Source organism: Pelophylax lessonae (genome assembly GCF_965119305.1).
Source record: "Pelophylax lessonae genome assembly, chromosome: 4".
Classification (NCBI taxonomy): Eukaryota; Metazoa; Chordata; class Amphibia; order Anura; family Ranidae; genus Pelophylax; species Pelophylax lessonae.
In genome coordinates, this window is record NC_138771.1 from 290,301,933 (window position 1) to 290,320,840 (window position 18,908).

Genomic DNA, 18,908 nt, shown 5'->3' on the forward strand with positions numbered 1-18,908 from the left:
TGGTTTGGGGCAGAGGAGCTCTGCCCCCCACCTCAAAGCACCTTGTTCCCAAGTTGATGGGACAAAGACCTCATCCCCAGGTGGTTGTGGGGGTCTGCGGGCAGGGGGCTTATCAGAATCTGGAAGCCCTCTTTAACAAGGGTCCTCAGATCCTGCCCCCCCCCCCCCATGTAGATGGGTATGGGGTACATAATACCCCTACCCATTCACCCAAAAAAAAGTAAAAACAGGAGACGAGTTTTTGACAAATCCTCTATTAAAAAGATTTAAAAATAGTGTCCCTCGATGTAAATCCATCATCAATCACACCGCCGGCTGCACTGCAGAACTGTAAAAAAGGATCCCACCTTCTGGGATGGCTGCCCGCCGATTGTCTTCTCTGTGCTTTGACAGTTCTTATATAGATGAGGGCTATACACCAGTCTGTGATGTAACAGGCCACCAGGTGACGTTGCCAGGTGGCACTGCCCTTACCTATTTAAGAACTGTCAAAGCACAGAGGAGGCATTCAGTGGGCAGTTATCCCAGAAGACAGAGCTTTTTTTTTCGGGTCGGTGGTGCGTCAGTTGGTGTGATTGACGGTGAATTTATATCGTGGGACACTATATTTTATTTTTTAATAAAGGATTTGTCAAAAACTTGTCTCCTGTTTTTATTTTTTTTTGTACACTTTTTTGGTGTATGGGTAGAGGTACTATATCCCCCATACCCATACACATTGTTAAGGGGGCTTCCAGTTTCCGATAAACCCCCCCACAACCACCGGCCATGGTTGTGGGGATGAGTGCTTTGGGGTGGGGGGGCAGGGCCCCCCATCTTGAGGACATGTGGCTTTGTATGGTTTAGGAGGGTGGTGCTCGCTCTTCCTCCCCTTTCCTGACCTGCCAGTCTGCATGCCCAGATAAGGGTCTGGTGTGGACTTTTGGGGGGGGGGCCTCACGCCATTTTTTTTTTTCTCTTAACCGGCATTTTTTTTTTTATTTAGCTGTCAGCGGGGAAACCCATTAACAGATAATGACTCATCAGTTGGTAAGGATGCCGCGGCCGGCTTGCTGGCCCCACTCCTTAACAACCAGTTTACGCCGCGCCTTGATTGGGCAAAGCACTTTCTACTGTATCCCCAGGATAGGAAGTGTGGATAGCATTCCCTAAAGAAAGCACAGATGTTCTAAACCTTCTCCGGTTTATACAAAAGTTTAGCCTAGGAGTTCCACTTAGATAAATATTTTGAATTTGTTGTATGTTAAAACATAACCATATACAATATTGTCGTGTAAGTTTGCCTTAAACATACGGCAAAGGTGACTAAAAGATCTGCCTATCACCACCAAAATATTAAAAATCTAATTTATGCAGCGCTAGCATCAGTGTTATTATTCAAGTGAAAATAAATATTAATAAATATTCAATTCATCACACTCAAATTATACTCTATAGGTGATCAAAGTAAAGTGCTCAAGTGCTGTGGATTATCATATAAGTCCATATAAACAATTAATGCCAAGTGAATATAAAAAGTCCTTAATCGTGATCCAAAGTAAGGTGTTGGAGTGCCAAGATATATAAGGTGCTTCAAAGTGATAAGGTGCCCCTCTCGGTTCCCCACTCACCAAATTGCCAATATATTGAAGCCTTGAATAGTATTGCACAGTAGCCCTTATTGCCAGGATCTTTTAGGGAAATTTCTCCATATGACCTTCGATAAATAAATGGGTCCGCCTCCGCTGGTAGGAGTAAAACAGATCAAATAACCTGGCATGAAGCTGACACTTATGAATGAAAGTTTCCTTGTCTGGCTCTTATGATAGATACAGATCTCATACAAAGGGTGTAGTTGCTGGTGTTTCCGTTTTCGTGCTGGGGCCTTGCCCTTTCTCAATCACTCGATGATTGGGTCACAGTAAAAATCTAGTGATGAGTAGTTCAGGTTTGTGGTTTCCTCCCTCGTTATAAAGCTTGCTGCTGGGACAGTGTACTCTCATAGCCAGGGGCCAGGAGCTTTATAACGAGGGAGGAAACCACAAACCTGAACTACTCATCACCAGCACCTTACTTTGGATCACGATTAAGGACTTTTTATATTCACTTGGCATTAATTGTTTATATTGACTTATATGATAATCCACAGCACTTGAGCACTTTACTTTGATCACCTATAGAGTATAATTTGAATGTGATGAATTGAATATTTATTAATATTTATTTTCACTTGAATAATAACACTGATGCTAGCGCTGCATAAATTTGATTTTTAATATTTTTCCTAAGGTTTACTTAGTGTTGCAGCAGCTGCACACACCTTTATATATTTCACATATTTTATATATATTATTTATATATATATAGTCGCACTACTTCCAAATATCGCATAGTGTCTTACGCACCAATTTTTAGTATACTACTACAAAACTAATACTGGGCTGTGCTATGTTCCTTTTCCCTGTCTTCCTCTTTTCTACATTTGTCCTCTAAGCACAACACTCTATTCAGCGCTCCTTTAATTGGAGACAATAACAGGAAACACTTGTAGGTGTTGAGCTGCACTCAGTAGGTGTAAAAGAAAGAAGATGAAGCTCTTTTTAATCCCACAGAGAACTTGTAGATCAAGCAACGTGTCAAAACACCTGCAAAGCAATAAGTGATTACTAATTGTTCAATGCAAAAGATAAACACAGATTTCAAAGTCTAGCAGAGTACCTTATATTTTCCTGTGAGAATTGTATTTTCAATGGCCATTCCCGTTTCCTTAACAAAAGCTCTGACTCTGTACTGTGTGATGATGCCATTTGGCTGTGATGGCCGTCGCCAGCTAACAGTTATAAAATTGGCTTCCACCTCTTTGGCATTTAAATCAGATACAGCACTGGGTGCTTCAATGGAAGAGAGAAAAACAGTCAAAAAGAAGATGTAAAAACAGTCCTGCTACAAACACTAGAGGAATATTATTTCACATATCTATAAAACAATGTGTAGCCTTCCATGGAAACTGTAAACTAATCATAACAAAATTATACAGTACAACTACCCTAATCTGAACCTAAGAATATAGTGTACATAGTAAAATTGATATCAGTTTCTGTTAGTTGTAATGTTATTAGGCTACACTTAAAGAGAAGAAATAAGATGGAAAAAACAGGTTGTGTAAATCTCATCTACAAGTTTTTTTTTTTTTAGGGTCCTTAGGTACCAAATTCACCACTATGCTCCATATAACCCCCCTTCCCCCACAGAACTTATTCAGGGCTCATCCATATGAGTCTGACCCATACATACTAACCCATAAATGTGCAGTGATATAAGAAGAAAAGTAATAATTATAAAGCATTACTAAGCAAGAAGAACATCCTAAATATGAAATATGTTTTTCTCTGTTTTCAAATATGCTGCAGGAAAAAAGAAGAACAAGGGCGCCAAGTCACAATTGAGAATAAACAGATGACAATTTATTGCAGCAACTTACATGTTAAAAACAAACAATCCAGAGGACAAACAATGGGATGTGAATCGGCAGTTCTGTTTTCAAATATAATGACAATCTATCCCAACGACCACTATCTGCCCGGAGTTTCTCCCTGTGCTTGCATGGGTTTCCTCTGGGTCCTCCGGTTCCCCCCCCCCCCCAAACACTCCAAAGACATGCTGGTAGGCTAATTGGCTCCTGTCTAAATTGGCCCAATTATGTGTATGTATAAATATAAGTTAGGGACCTTAGATTGTAGGCTCCTTGAGGGCAGGGACTAATGTGATTTTTACACTATATATGTAAAACGCTACATAAATTGGTGACACTAAATAAGTATCTGCAATAAATAAATACGTAAAATAGCAACTTATTTTTTCAAATGTAAAAGAGGTTTCCACTTTAATCAATAAAATCAGAAAAGTCCCGTATTTAGATTACAATGTGGACTGACAGGAATCTTTGTACTGAAAATCAATTGATTGTTGTAGAGTAAAGCCCCGTACACACGTCCTGATTGTCGGTCGAACGATCGGCCGTCTTTTGTCCAGGGCTGTCGTGTCTGTTGAAAACTGCAAAAGACTGCACACTAATTTTGTCGGCCAACAACAGCCGACTGCAGAAGTGATGTCATGTGATGGTTAACTTTCCTTGTCTTTTTTCTTTTCTGAGCATGCCCAGTCTTGCTAATCTGCTGTCTGTCGGCCGAAATCTGTACTGACTGGCGAACAATCGGCCGTTCTGGTGTTGGCCAACAAAAATTTTAATGCCTGCACGACAGATTCTGTTTGGCCAAAAATGCGCTGTCGGCTGTCGGAAGCATCATACTAACAAGCCTAAAATCGGCCAATCGGTCGTCGGCCGAATATTTACGGCCGACAATCGGTACGTGTGTACGGGGCTTAATTAAAGCTGTATTTTTCAGATGTGAGACTAATCTATAAATATATAGGCTCTTTTTAATGCAACAATTTATGAGCTGCACACAAATATAAAAATAATCTACAAATAGCAACTATTATTTTTCAAATAGTAAAGGGGGTTTCCACTTAAATTGATAAAATAAAATAACCCCTGCACTTGGCAGGCAATGTGGACTGATGGTTCTCTGTATGCAAAATCTGTTTTTTGTTGTAGAGCAATTAAATCTGTATTTTTCAGAATCAGAAGTGACACGAATCTATAAGTATATAGATTCTATTTAATGCAACAATATATGAGCATTATACATGTAAAACATAAAAAAAAAAAAAAAAAAAGTATAATGTAAAATGCAAATCTCTAATGAAACATAAATGATAGGTGATTTTTCTTGCTTGCTTGCAACTTGATTCTTTGCATCTTCCCAAGAATCCCACGCAAACAAAAAGAAGCCTTTCAACTTTTACCATCAAAAAGAGAGGAGCAAACAAAGGATATCAATGCACAGCTCTTAATCAGGACAATTAGTTGCTCTTTTATTTGTATTATGACTATACAAAGACCACTGACACTCAATTAGGAGATCATAAGTAGAGAAAGCCTAAGCCCAGGCTGGATACAGGTTGCTTTTGAATATGTAAACCTTTCTTAGGGTGCTAGTGTACTCTCCTGCACCAAACACTTAATGATGTGTCATGGTCAGCCCCACTCCTTGGCAGGGGAAATAAAAGTGTTGATGCTAATCACCACAATAGTGTACAAAGGATGATATCACACTGCTGTGTTAGCTTATCCTGATAAGCATCTCAAAGCCTGTGGAGAACACCTCAGACTAACAAGTCTACGTGAGGGCTCAAACTACATTTGCTGTTCTCATGCTCAAGTGAATTGAATTCATATGTACAACAGAAGCAACACAGAGGTGACTACGAAGGCTTTACTGGGCAGATTTCATCCGTGCTCCAGTTAAAGACTTGTTGACATAATTAACACCTAGAATGTGAAAATAGAGGCAATAGCTTTTTCAAAGTACAGTACTACTGGGACAGACTAAAGCTGGCATTAACTAGTAAAATTTTGTATAAAAAATATATATTATTTTATGAACATTCATTCTACTTTCTAAGCGTTAGTGGGGTCATGTCGATGTTTATTTTTAACCTCAATGATGAGAAACTTTGAAGGAGCAGCATAGAAAATTGTTCCTGAACAAATGAAATTCTAAGAGCGTATGTGATTTATGTTTGGGAAAGTCCAAAAAATTCCATGATCGATTGCTAAAAGCAAATTTTGAGGTTCTTTCAAATGGCATTCATCAATCAATCTAAATGTACTGAGAATTGTTGCAGGAATGTTCATTCGGAAATCTACTAGTGTACGGCCAGCTTAACTTTCCATGTATTCTTAGAAGTACACGTAGATCAATTTATCAGAATTTCCCGGCTGAGGGTCAATCTCAACTAGTAATAATAAAGGTTTCTTTAAAATAGTAATCAAAAAAAGGGTTGACTGAATAGAAATGTTTATATGTCTGCAAAGGATATCTAGGAATTTTGGTCCAAGTTCAAACAGGGTGAAGGATCATTTAGGGGTTGATTTACTAAAGACAAATAAGCTGTTTACCATGCAAGGAAATTTCCCCTAAGCTTAGTGAATGCGGAGAAGATTTACCTAGGACAGAATACCCAACTGTGAGCACGAAAAACAAAAAGACAAAAAAAAAAAAATGTAATTTTGCTTGCATATAATTGGATAGCGGCAATCAGCAAAGCTTCTTTTTATTCACTAAGCTAAAGGAAAACCTTGCAAAGTGAACAACCTATTCGCCTTAATAAATGAACCCCACAAAATCAGCAAATACTGGTAAGCATTTAGTATCACTCATTGCACTCCTGTCTGTTTTATTGAACATGTAGGAGCAAGTACAACTTGGTTAAAGTCATCCTCTGGGGAATAGGACATGGCACAAATGTACTGCATTCACAAAATAGTTCTCTGCATATGTACATTTTTACGGTACATTTTGCAAGATCCTATATCAGAATTCTTACTTAGGGATATTTTACACCGGTGGTAAGGGAGATGTAAAAATGGACAGTTTTACCAATACCCCACTACCCAACTAAAACATAGCATACAGCGGGAAGAGACTGTACACATGCCACAATGCATTGCAACCACGGCAGATTTCCTGTGGCTTGTCATGGTGACAGGCAGCATCATCTGCAAAACTTGCACGTGCTTGTCAATGGGGCCGCTCTGCAACCAAAAGCCGCACTAGCTGAACAAGCCGGGCTTGATCTACTAAAATTTTTGCATTCACACCAGCACATTTGTGTACACAACCAAATTATAGCCTCACAATATTTACTATGCACCCGTGCTTCCTGGATGCAGACACACAAGGCTACAGCATATAAACAGATATAGTGAATTTACTCAGTGGTCTCTTTCATTATGGAGTATGATCTAGTATCTGAACATATTTCAGTGAAGTGCTGGTGTGCATAAAATATTAATGTGACTTTCCCTAGTGTTTCTCGGTTTAGCTGCTCTTTAGGATTTTTGCATCAGTTAGTAACAAAACTGCTTGAAGTGTATACTGATATCATTAAAGCCATCTGTAATAAAACAGCAAGGGCCCGTTCACACTACCCACGCACTAAAAAACTCAATTTTACTGGGTGGTGTGATGTACTTTTTTTTAACTATATTGAGATTGTACAAATTTACACTTCACTTAAGTCTCCGCACAGTAGTGCGGTATGATGTGTCATGTTGGGGTGACCTGCAGTGTCATCTAATGCTGCAAAAAAATGTCTGTACTTTTCTACATTGACATCACAGCAGTGGTATAAACATGGGACATAGAAAACTATTGTTTTCTTTGTATCCTTGTGGTGACTGGCATTGATAAGGTGCAGAAAAATGGCACTAACCACAAACAGTGTGAATGGACTCTAAAAGTTTAAAAGCAGTGTGCTCTGTGTATCACAGTTATTTTTTTTATCAAGGTGTTCTTTTGTTTGTTTTTTTTTGGTTTACTTGTACTGTTTTTCTTTTTTTTACAGATGCGTACATGATTTCACACGTTGTTGGAATAAAGGTTACAAAAATAAATACCCATACATATACTGCCATCTTTTTTTTTTTTCAAAAGTTTATGGATCTTTTGGGCCTGCTGCTTTGCTTAGAACATGTGCATATCATTTCAGCATCATGCACACTGGACGTTATCAAAACATCTGTAGAAAGCTGTAGCTGTAGAAGGCGTTTTTCAGCTTTGTTGCAGTAGCGTTTTTCAGCGTTTTTAGCTGTTTTCGACTGTAGCATTTTTTAGCAAAACTATACTCCCACAAAAGCTTATGGCTCAAAAACATTGATTTTTGCTGAATAGCTGCATTTTTCTGCTTTTTTTGGGGGTTTTCAGTGTTTTTTTTAGCTTTTATCAGAGTTAGAGCGTTTTTACAGCTGAAAAACTCCTCCTAAAATCCACTAGTTCTGGGGGTTTTTTACAGCCAGAAAACGCCCCTGCCAAAACAGCCTATGTATGCATGGACACTTAGGATTACATGCTGGGGAGTTTACTGGCTGCAGAAAAAAATGTCTGGCCTTCTAATTAAGCAATTGTGGTGCTTGTCACAATTTTTTGTATTTTATTTTTTTACAGGTAAAATTGCTGAAAATAATGTTATTGCTTGGCAATGTCCTTTTTTATTGGGCAGTGTCCACAAACACCATTTCTTGTATGGATATTACATGGACAGGAAGTTGGATATCATTTCCCAATTGGGATTTTCAGTTTAAATGAACTTTTGTTATTTTTAGTAATTAGTATTAGTAGTAATAGACGCAGGGCCCCTTTCTGCAGATTTCTGGTTTTAACAACAATTTTTATGGTTATCACAACACACTGGTCACCAGGATCCCATCTAGTCATTAATGTAGTTATATTTAGGATACAGCAATCAGATATAGCCATGTTAGTTCTCTAAACTGTAATCCTGGTATAGGGTAAGAATTTAGTTAAATGGGGGTGGGCCAGGGGTTAATATGGGGGTTCAATGGGCCAGGACAGGGACTGGAAATCCTCACCCTGTTGTTACTGGTTACCTATAGTGCAATCTGTTATTTAGTGTCAGGATTTCATCATGTACAGATTGGCAGAGATGCATCATCGTGATTGATGGATTTAAAGCAATGGATGACTTGATTGATGGATGTATTGCTAGAGACTATGGGGTTGATTTTCCAAAGCTGGAGAATGCAAAATCTGGTGCAGCTCTGCATAGAAACCAATCATCTTCCAGGCCTTTTATTTTTTTTTTAAAGTTTAAAGTGGTTGTAAGGGCTTAGGGTTTTAACCTTATTGCAGTCTATGTATTAGGGTTAAAAAAAACCTTCTCTGCTGCATGTGTTTCCTCAGCCCCCCCCTTATACTTACCCGAGCCCAATCCAGCAATGTGCACAGGAGCCGCAGCTCTTTCTTGCCTCACAGCCTGATAGCAGCAGGAGCCAATGGCGCCCACTGCTGTCAATCAAATTCTGTTACGAGTGAGCGGGGGGACACAAACAAGGCAGTTCGGAAGAGAGCCCGCACAAGTGCCCCCATGGCGGCTTCATATGGGGCACTCACTGAGGAGGAGGAGCCAGAAGCACCACCAAGGGACAACAGAAGAGGAGGATTGGGGCTGCTCTGTGAAATACCATTGCACAGAGCTGGTAAGTATACCTTGTTTTTTATTTTGAAGGGAAAAAACCTGAAGGTTTAATGTTGCTTTAAATGAGCATGCTGATGTTCGAAGCTGATTGGCTACCATGCACAGCTTCCCCAAATGTTGCACTCTTCAGTTTTGATAAATCAAGCCCTCTGACTGAGACTGGACTTCTTGCCACATAACTAACATTTATTTTAAAGATAGGTATGTATTTGTGTTTTATATAATAAAATATATTTTCATGGTGTTGTTGTTATTTTTCTACTTTGTAGGAACAGGTGAGGGGTACTAATGTACCCATGTCTTCATTCCCCTGGTGTGGGGTAGATATCTGGCCACCCCCAATAAAGGGTGCTACCATATTTAAGTTATAAGCTTCCCTCCATTTTACTATTACCCCCACCTCCTTTAAAAGGCACAGGGAGGTGGGGAAGAAGCCCTTATCCTTCAACATTGGGACATGAGTATGTTTCATGGGGGGAAGTTATACAAGCTACCTCCCCAATGTTGAAAAGCAAATAATCTGGAATGGTACTGAAAGGGAAGTGGGGGAGGCAGTCTGCACACACTCTGCATTCCCTGTCCTGTCTATCCAGTCTAAATGGAATATTAAGGGAAGCCCCACTTTTTTTTATGTATTACTACAGATCCTTTACAGATGTGTATTATGTCATTTTGATGAGAATACAGTGCCAATTTATAAACCAGGTCTGTACAGTTTTTTAACCTAACCATAGAACCCCACTGACTTTAACCACATCAAGGTTTGTTCATAAATGTCACTTTTATGGGGTTCTCAAAGTGGTGCCCGGTGCCCTGACACCCCTCCCTTCCCTACCGATGGTTCCCAGGCGCTCTTGTTCCACTGAGAAAGCCCAGGAACATGGAAAACTGCTTCCCTAGTTAAAGCAGTAGGAACATCTTGGTCCCTCCTGGGACTAATTTCCTGATTCTTTCTGCGACTTATGACCCAGAAGCAGTGTGTATTATGTCACTTCTTGGGTCACATTTGTATTTTCTAAGTTAGTGTAGCCAAGTATACAGGTTTTCAAATGTGATCTGTGTTTGAATAGTTGCAATGGAGGGCAGGGTAGACTCTGCGGTTCTAATTGGACCTTAATGCCTCAATAAAGAGTACCCACCAACTACCCATGCTTTCACCTAGTGGGCTCCCTAGCCCCCTTGTGATGGCAATAAAGTAAAAAACAAATACTAAAAAGTGTAAAAAAAAAAATGACTTGTAAAAATAGATAAAATTATTAAAAAGAAAACAAAAATTAAAGCACCCCGTCACCCCTACACACACACAGACATGTGTATGCAGTATAAATTGTGTCGCACGTGTGACTATTTGTTGTGAATGTCAGAGTGAGAACAATAATTCTAGAGCCATAGCTCATAGTTACCTCTAAATGGATGACCTGCAAAGGCTTTAAAGCAGAATTTAGGGTATCATACTTTTTTGTGATTCCACAGGCGTGCTTAATAAGACTTGACATGTTAAGTATCTGTTTACATTACTCAATCACATCTTTTCTATTTTATCAAAAATTGGGTATAATGTTGTGTTTGTTTGCACTATAATTCATTTTAGTGCATATTTTCTGAAAATATGCATTGCCATAACTGTGCATATATTCTACAGCACAAAAAAGTGTGCAACTAATACCATTTTATTTTCCAGGGTCTCTGCTTTCAAAAAAAAAAGAAAAAAAAAATATATATATATATATATATATATATATATACTTTTGGGGGGATTACAGTATTTTCTTGCAAAAAAAAAAAATGAATCTTACCATGTGTGCAAAAAAGGAAAAAATTGCCCTATAGACAAGTGATTGAAGAGCTGCACATGTAATCATAGGCACATATTTTCCGCTATGCGCATATAATTATGCATGTAGTGCAAATGTTAGCACATTTTTGCTCCACTTTTAGAACACCGGCACATCTTAGATGCTCAGTTCTCACTTTTCAGAACTGAATTCAGAACCGAATCTGCAATGTTGAGATACATTTTGCATTTTCACAGACACCAAACCTAATCATAATTAATCAGGTTCCCAAAGTGACTCTGACAGTCATGACTTGACATAGGGCTGAAAACACTAACACTTTAGGAGAGAATAAAGCAATAAAATTATAAAAAAAAAAAAAAAGAAAATGATTAATTCTATTTTATTCTACATTTTACAGCACTATAACTGAGCTGTGATAATAGGGAAGACACCTTTAACTGTGCAAAATTCATGTTAGTAACCCTACTGCTAAAAGATGCGGTTGAGCAGAATCACTTTATGCGATGACCTGGCACAGATAGACAGCTTTTGTAAATATACAATGTAAAACATTTCAGATTGTGCAATGACAAGAATTTTAAAATGTGGCACGTCAATATTATTAGTACATCTTTAATATCATAAAAGGTCATCTTTAGGAGACTTTTTTGGATGATGTGGGGAACTGTAAGGATTATTTTCTATTTTTTCTTGTGTCTGTGCTGGGAATTGTCTCTCACTTCATGTCCTGATTAGGGACTGTCACAGGGACAGGAAGTGTTCAGCAATATCTGCAATGGGGACACATACAGCAATGAAAATGCATTTTTAGTAGAGTTTATGTGTTTATTGTTTCTGTCACAGACACAAACTCCTTTCTTAACCTGGTGTCACAGGGGGAGGAAGGGACACAACAATAAAAAAAATGACAAAACTATCCATTATATTAAACACTATAAAAAAATATTTTGGCTGGGGTTGGGGTTTAATCTTAAATAACAGGTCTTAATCTTACATACATACTCATTATGCATTGTACAGTGTATAAACAGTATATGTACAGTAGTATCCGCTTTTTTTTTTAAAAAAAAAAAAGAAAAATCTGCAAAGTGAAAACCAAGTACATTTTTCGTCTGCAGTTGTCTTTTGCAAGTATTCCAAAATGCATTTATAATTAATGCCAAAATGTACATTATGTACTCTTCTAATATGGAAGTTTCCTGAAGCTACCATTCTAAAGTCAGACCAAGGCAAAGCTAAAGGAATGAAATTTACTGGTATGTACTGCCACCTTGTGGAATAAATGAGTATTGCTACTTTAAATCAGCTTGAAAGCAAACAGGACTCTGTCTCAAAATATCCCTAAAGAAGAGAGACACTGGGGTTGATTTACTATTTATTAGACTGTACAGTTGCACTCTGCAAGAGCAGCTTCTCCAGAGCTTAGTAAATGAGCAGAAACTCTGCTGACTTCCATCATCCAATGATGTGCACGCAAAAATGCATTTTTTTTCCTTAACCACTTAAGCCCCGGAGGATTTGGCTGCTAAAGGACCAGGGGTTTTTTTGCGATTTTTTACTGCGTGACTTTAACGGACAATTGCGCGGTCGTGCGACGCTGTACCTAAACGAATTTGACGTCCTTTTTTTCCCACAAACAGAGCTTTCTTTTGGTGGTATTTGATCACCTGTGCGATTTTTTGATCACGCGCTATAAACAAAAAAAGAGCGTAAATTTTGCAAAAATAACAATATTTTTCACATTTTTTTATATGAAATTCCCCAAAAAAAAAAGTAAAAATCAAAATTTTTTAACATTTTTCGGCCAATTTGTTTTATGCTACCTATGTTTGGTAAAAAAAATCGCAAAAAGCGTATTTTGATTGGTTTGCGCAAAAGTTATCGCGTTTACTAACAAAGAGAAAGATTTTTGTCATTTTTGGTGTTTTTTTTTTTAACGCGTAATGGCGGCGATCTGCGATTTTTTTTTCGGTACTGCGACATTGCGGCGGACAGATCGGACCCTTGACTGACATTTTTGACACTTTTGGGGTTACCAGTGACATTACTGCAGTAATCAGTGCTATACATATGCACTGTTACTGCAAAAATGACACTGGCAGGGAAGGGGTTAACTTTATTGGGAAGGGAGGGGTTAAGTGTGTCCTAGGGGCGTGCTTTCTACTGTGTAGGGACATTGCTATTGGTGTAAAAGCAAAGATCAACCGTTCTACATAGTAGAACGGTCAGATCTTTACTTTTACACAGGGAGAACTGACAGGCAGCTTGTTTACACAAGCTGCTCTGTCTTTCTCCCTTCACAGGAGCGATCGTAGTGTGGCCGGCGGACATCGAGTCCGCCGGTCACACGCACTGACTTGCCTGTGAACGAGCCGCGGCGGGCGCGCGCCTCGGCGGGCGCGCGCCCGCTCGCTATAGGCTCGCAAGTCAGTGACAGGCGAGTGACGTACCGATACGTCACTCTGCCTGGCCGGGGCTGACCGCCGCAGTATATAGTCGTGCGGCGGTCGGCAACCGGTTAAATGTGATTGGGTATTTTTTTTCAAAGTAAAGCTTTACCTCATTTAGCAAGCTCTGAAGCAACTGCACTTGCAAAGTGCAAAGTGCACAGTCTATTTGCCTTTAGTAAATCAACCCCTATGTTACCCATAAAAATTATGTTTGCAAATATAATTTTTCTGCTGCTTGATAGGATTACAGATGGTTACTGAAAAAGATATGGACAGACAGAAACTAGACAGAGGAAACTATAGTTGGTTGACAACATGTACTGCACAAATAATTTCCTATACCATGGAATACAGCAATATTTATGGAAATTTCATAACCCAACATGGAACTCTTAGGGGCGATTTGACTGAATATATTTTATTCGAAAGGGTATTTTTTACTTAACCACTTAAGCCCCGGAGGATTTGGCTGCTAAAAGACCAGGGGGTACTTTGCGATTCGGCACTGCGTTTAACGGACAATTGCGCGGTCGTGCGACGCTGTACCTAAACGAATTTCACGTCCTTTTTTTCCCACAAACAGAGCTTTCTTTTGGTGGTATTTGATCACCTGTGCGATTTTTTGATCACGCGCTATAAACAAAAAAAGAGCATAAATTTTGCAAAAATAACAATATTTTTCAAATTTTTTTATATGAAATTCCCCCAAAAAAAAAAGTAAAAATCAAAATTTTTTAACATTTTCGGCCAATTTGTTTTATGCTACATATGTTTGGTAAAAAAAAAATTGCAAAAAGCGTATTTTGATTGGTTTGCGCAAAAGTTATCGCGTTTACTAACAAAGGGAAAGATTTTTGTCATTTTTGTTGTTTTTTTTTAACGCGTAATGGCGGCGATCTGCGATTTTTTTGCGGTACTGCGACATTGGGGCGGACAGATCGGACCCTTGACTGACATTTTTGACACTTTTGGGGTTACCAGTGACATTTCTACAGTAATCAGTGCTATATATATGCACTGTTACTGTAAAATTACACTGGCAGTGAAGGGGTTAACTTTATTTGAGAGGGAGGGGCTGTGTGTGTCCCTAGGGGCGTGATTCTAACTGTGATTGGCTGTGGCTTGAGCTGTAGGAACACTGATCAACGGTCCTACATAGTAGAACCGCATGATCAGTGTTTCTACACAGGGGAGAATGACAGGCAGCTTGTTTACACAAGCTGCCGGCCTTTCTCCCTCTCCCCTGACGATCGCAGAATGACCGGCGGACATCGGGTCCGCCGGTCACACGCACGGGGGGGTCCGTGACCGCGCGGGAGCGGGAGCGCGCCGGCGGCGGCACGCGCTCGCTCCCCAGAGCCTCACAGGCTAGTGACGTATATATACATCACTTTGCCTGGGAGGGGCTGACCGCCGCAGTATAACTACTTGCGGCGGTCGGCAAGCGGTTAAGCATGAATTTGAACAGGGGGTGAGAAGTTATCAGAGTTGGGGTCAGCATACACATTGCAATCTGATCATACAACCTTTGTATAAAACTTTAGATTTACCAAAACAATGTCATATGAGCACCTACCTAAACTATCTCATAAAATTGTATCCATTCAGGCAGGTGTTTGCACTATGTAGTTGTTGGTAGATCTACACGAGATTGTACAATCAGATTGTAACAGGTAGTGAGCTTTAAACCAACTTTCTGAAAAGTGTATACAGATCATTTACTGTTTAATATTAAATTCATTGCACATTGCTACAGTTGCAAGAAACCATTTATAAACCTTTAGGCTAAGTTCACAGGCGTTTTGGGGCGTTTTTGGGGCGTTTTTCTGCTCTAGGATCAGCTCAAAAAACACCCAACAAGACAAATCCTATTTATTTCAATGGCCCCTGTTCACATCTGAGCGTTTTGACGTTTTTAAGTAAAACGCCCAACACTCAAAAAAGTACATGAGCTTCTTTTTGGGCAGATTACAGGCGTTTTTATTTTTTTCCATTGGTCACTTGTCAACCTAAAAACGCCTGCACAAAAACGCCTGTAAAATGCCTGAAAAAACGCCCATAAGAAAAGCCTTAAAAAATGCCTAAAATACGCCTGTAAATAGCAACCCCAAGATGTGAACTTAGCCTTAGGGATTAATTAGGTGTGTGAGCATGGTCCCTAATGTAGTTTGATATTTATCTAAATTACAAAATATAATAAAATACATTTTTCCATAACATTAAAAAGCTATAAAGTGGATGCTCGTTGAGAAGTAAAGGGAAACAAAGCTTGAAAAGTGAGATTTCATATCTCCAATATGGATCTGGCTTCACTTCTATAATCACAAGTTACATGTCATAAAGCAAACCCAATGTGTGACTGTAGATAGAGTAGATTGTATTGTATAAGGATAAAACATTTCTTTATCCCTATAAATCCTCTGTCTACCACAGAGAAACTGTTTTTTTATGACATGTAACCTTTGAGTACAGAAACAATGCCAGCTCCACATAGAAGAAATGAGCGCTCCCTTTTTAAGCCGTGTTCCTCAGAGCTCTTATCAGGAAAGCTTTGCTTGTGTGAGCCATGCTGCTATCAAAAAAGCAGATGATGACCTTCTGTGATGAATAGTATATAAAGATATCTAGAAACAGTTACAAATGTAGACTAGCATTGGACTTCACACAGGAAAAACTGCCTGCTCGGCGCAGTGCTGTTCCTAGTCTCCCAAGGAGCGGGAATCTTCTAAAACTAATTGGCATGGCACAGTACTACCAAGGAAACCACTAGCAAGGAAAAACACGATAGCACATTTACAATTTGCAAAACACTCCCTGATCCACAATGCTTTTAAGGCAGTTGGTAATTTTCACATAATACATTTAGTGAATATTCACTTAAATTTTTCATTTATGTGCAGATTAAATCATTTGTATTCATGTGTTTGGATAATTGAAATGAGCATTTACACTATTTTTTTGCATAAGGGCTAACCCCTGAGGAAGTCATTGTGACAATAATTAGGGCGGGTAATTGTGACATCACCATGCTTGTAGATGTTGAGGTACTGAACTTTTTGAATTTTGTGACCATATTACCAATGTTCGGGACCAGGGTGGTGTGGTGGACATAGCATATCTTGATTTCAGCAAGACATTTGATACAGTTACACATAATGATTTAATACAAAAGTTGTACAAGTTAGGACTTAGCCCTTGGGTGGTTCAGTGGATATACAGTTGGCTAAAAGATAGATCAAAGAGTGTGGTTGTAAATGGGGTTCACTCAGAATGGAGATTAGTTACTAATGGTATACCACAAGGCTCTGTACTGGGTCTTCTTCTATTTAATCTATATGTAAGTGAAATAGCTAAAGGTTTGTTGGGCAAGGTCTGTCTTTTTTCTGATGACACAAATGTGTAATAAGGTTGATATCTCTGGAGGAGTCTGTAACATGGAACATGATTTGGCATTGCTGGAAGATTAGTCAAAGCAGTGGAGACTGCAGTTCAATGTTTCTAAATGTAAAATAATGCACTAGAGAAAAAGAATCCCCTGAGAAAGTACAACATTGGGGGTACAGTGTTAGCCAGCACTACAGAGGAAAAAGATTTGGGGGTACTTATTTCAGATTATTGCAAAATGAGAAAACAATGCAACCAGGCAGTGGGGAAAGCAAATAGAATTCTAGGATGCATCACTAGAGGGATCACCAGCAGGAGGAAGTAATTTCTGATTCCCCTATATAGATCTTTAGTGAGACCTCCTTTAGAATACTATGTCCAGTTCTGGAGACCAAGATATTGATGAGATAGAACGAGTCCAGAGATGGGTTACAAAAACAGTGAAAGGTCAGGGGGATAAAACAGATCAAGTGTGACTTTAGGAACCTAACATGTACAGTCTGGAGGGAAGAAGGGAAAGGGTGACATGATTGAAACCTTTAAATACATCTAGCGGGTCAATGAGGTTCAGGTGGGCAGTTTTTTCAATATGAAACCAAAATCAAGAACATGGGGACATGACCTTAAACTATTTGGAGGAATGTTCAAAACTAATTTTAGAAAGTATTATTTTACTGAAAGGTTAGTTGATGCTTGAAAAAAACTACAAGCAGAGGTAGTGAGACAGTGGGTCAACAGTAAATGCTTCAAACATGCTTGGGACAAACATAGACCTATACTCAGACAATAAAGTTAACCCAAAAAAAAAAAAATGGGCAGACTTGATGGACTACTAGGTCTTTTTCTGCCGTCACTTTTCTATGTTTTTATGAACCATTGCAGCATGTGTTTGCAGTGGACTCGTTTTTGGCTGGATGTTAATATGCATGTATCCCCTGTTTATGTGAATATAATTTAACAATAGTTTAAAAAAGTGTTTTACAGTACTTTACTGTTGCAAGTCTGTTTTTGTATACAATATAAATGCTCCTGTGTATTTTGTGATGAGGAGGTTGCCGATGTTTCGTCTGTCAATGGAGTAAAATCTGCCAGGATTGGAGTATTAGCAATATTTGACCTTTGTTTTATAGGGGGTTAAAGATGATGGTGAGCTGCTCTCTTTTGGAGAATAACACCAAGTGGCTAGCCACTGTTTGATTATTTGCACAGCAGTGGAGGAAAGAATGTATTATTTAGCTTTTCGGGCCCTTTATAAATTCACTATGTATGTTTTATTTGTATGCATTATGTCCTTAGTGCACAGTGTTTATTTATATATATGAGTTACATGCATTTTCACTTTTTTATGTATTATTATTATTTTATATTTGTTTGAACATACATACAGTAGGTAGATGCTTTTAGTAGTTTAGCCTCAATGTTTAAAGGAAGAAAAGGACAAAAGTTTAATTTCTTGGCAGACATGCTGAACACAATTTAAAATGCAGAGCATATAAATGTATCCACTCTCCCCTGGGCACTGTAGTATAGGGTTTCTCAACCAGGGTTTTAATGGAACCCTAGGGTTCCTCCAGAGGTAGAGGTTCCTTGAGCAATTTCTGCTTCTCAGATAAGTTCCCACTTACACTATTAATCCTACTAGCTACGTATCTGTAGGGGGATCATTTTTCACAATGTTCACAATTGTGAGGAGCATTCCTTTTACTGATCATCACACTAATGTGTTATGACTTGTAGATATAGAAAGTTATTTCAAGGGTTCCTCTGTGTTGAAAAGGTAGAGAAAGGCTGCTATAGTATGACTCCACATTGTGGACTGCGTTTTACAAATCAATTATAAGATGTAGGCCATGGTATGAAGCTTGCAGTGTCTTATGGAGCATTATCTGCTTACCGCTGCAGAGAGAATCCATGGCTAAGACAAGGCAGGTCTTGTACTCCTGGCCTTTTTTTTTTTATTCCTTTAAAAGACGCTTTACTTTTGTGTGTTTTTGTGAGTATGTGGCCATGGGAGGAAAAGGAGGTATGCCTGTATAGGCCCCACTTTTCCTTATGGGATCGTGGCAGTTATAATAGTCAGAGCAAACATTTCAGTTATTAACTTACATAACATTGGTTAGTTTTAATAAGCCAATCCAGTTTCAGTTATCCCAATCCCAGGAACCTTATAAAT

General features: G+C 38.9%; 1 protein-coding gene across 3 annotated transcripts in view; it reads right to left on the minus strand.

Moving 5' to 3' along the window:
• The window catches only part of PTPRQ (protein tyrosine phosphatase receptor type Q), a 451,882-nt gene that overhangs the window by 248,771 nt on the left and 184,203 nt on the right, over window positions 1-18,908 (minus strand). For all 3 annotated transcript variants that reach the window (XM_082257134.1, XM_082257133.1, XM_082257132.1), the window contains exon 27: window positions 2,698-2,870. In XM_082257134.1, coding sequence (XP_082113260.1) covers window positions 2,698-2,870 — 173 coding nt within the window. The remainder of the gene's footprint in view (window positions 1-2,697; window positions 2,871-18,908) is intronic.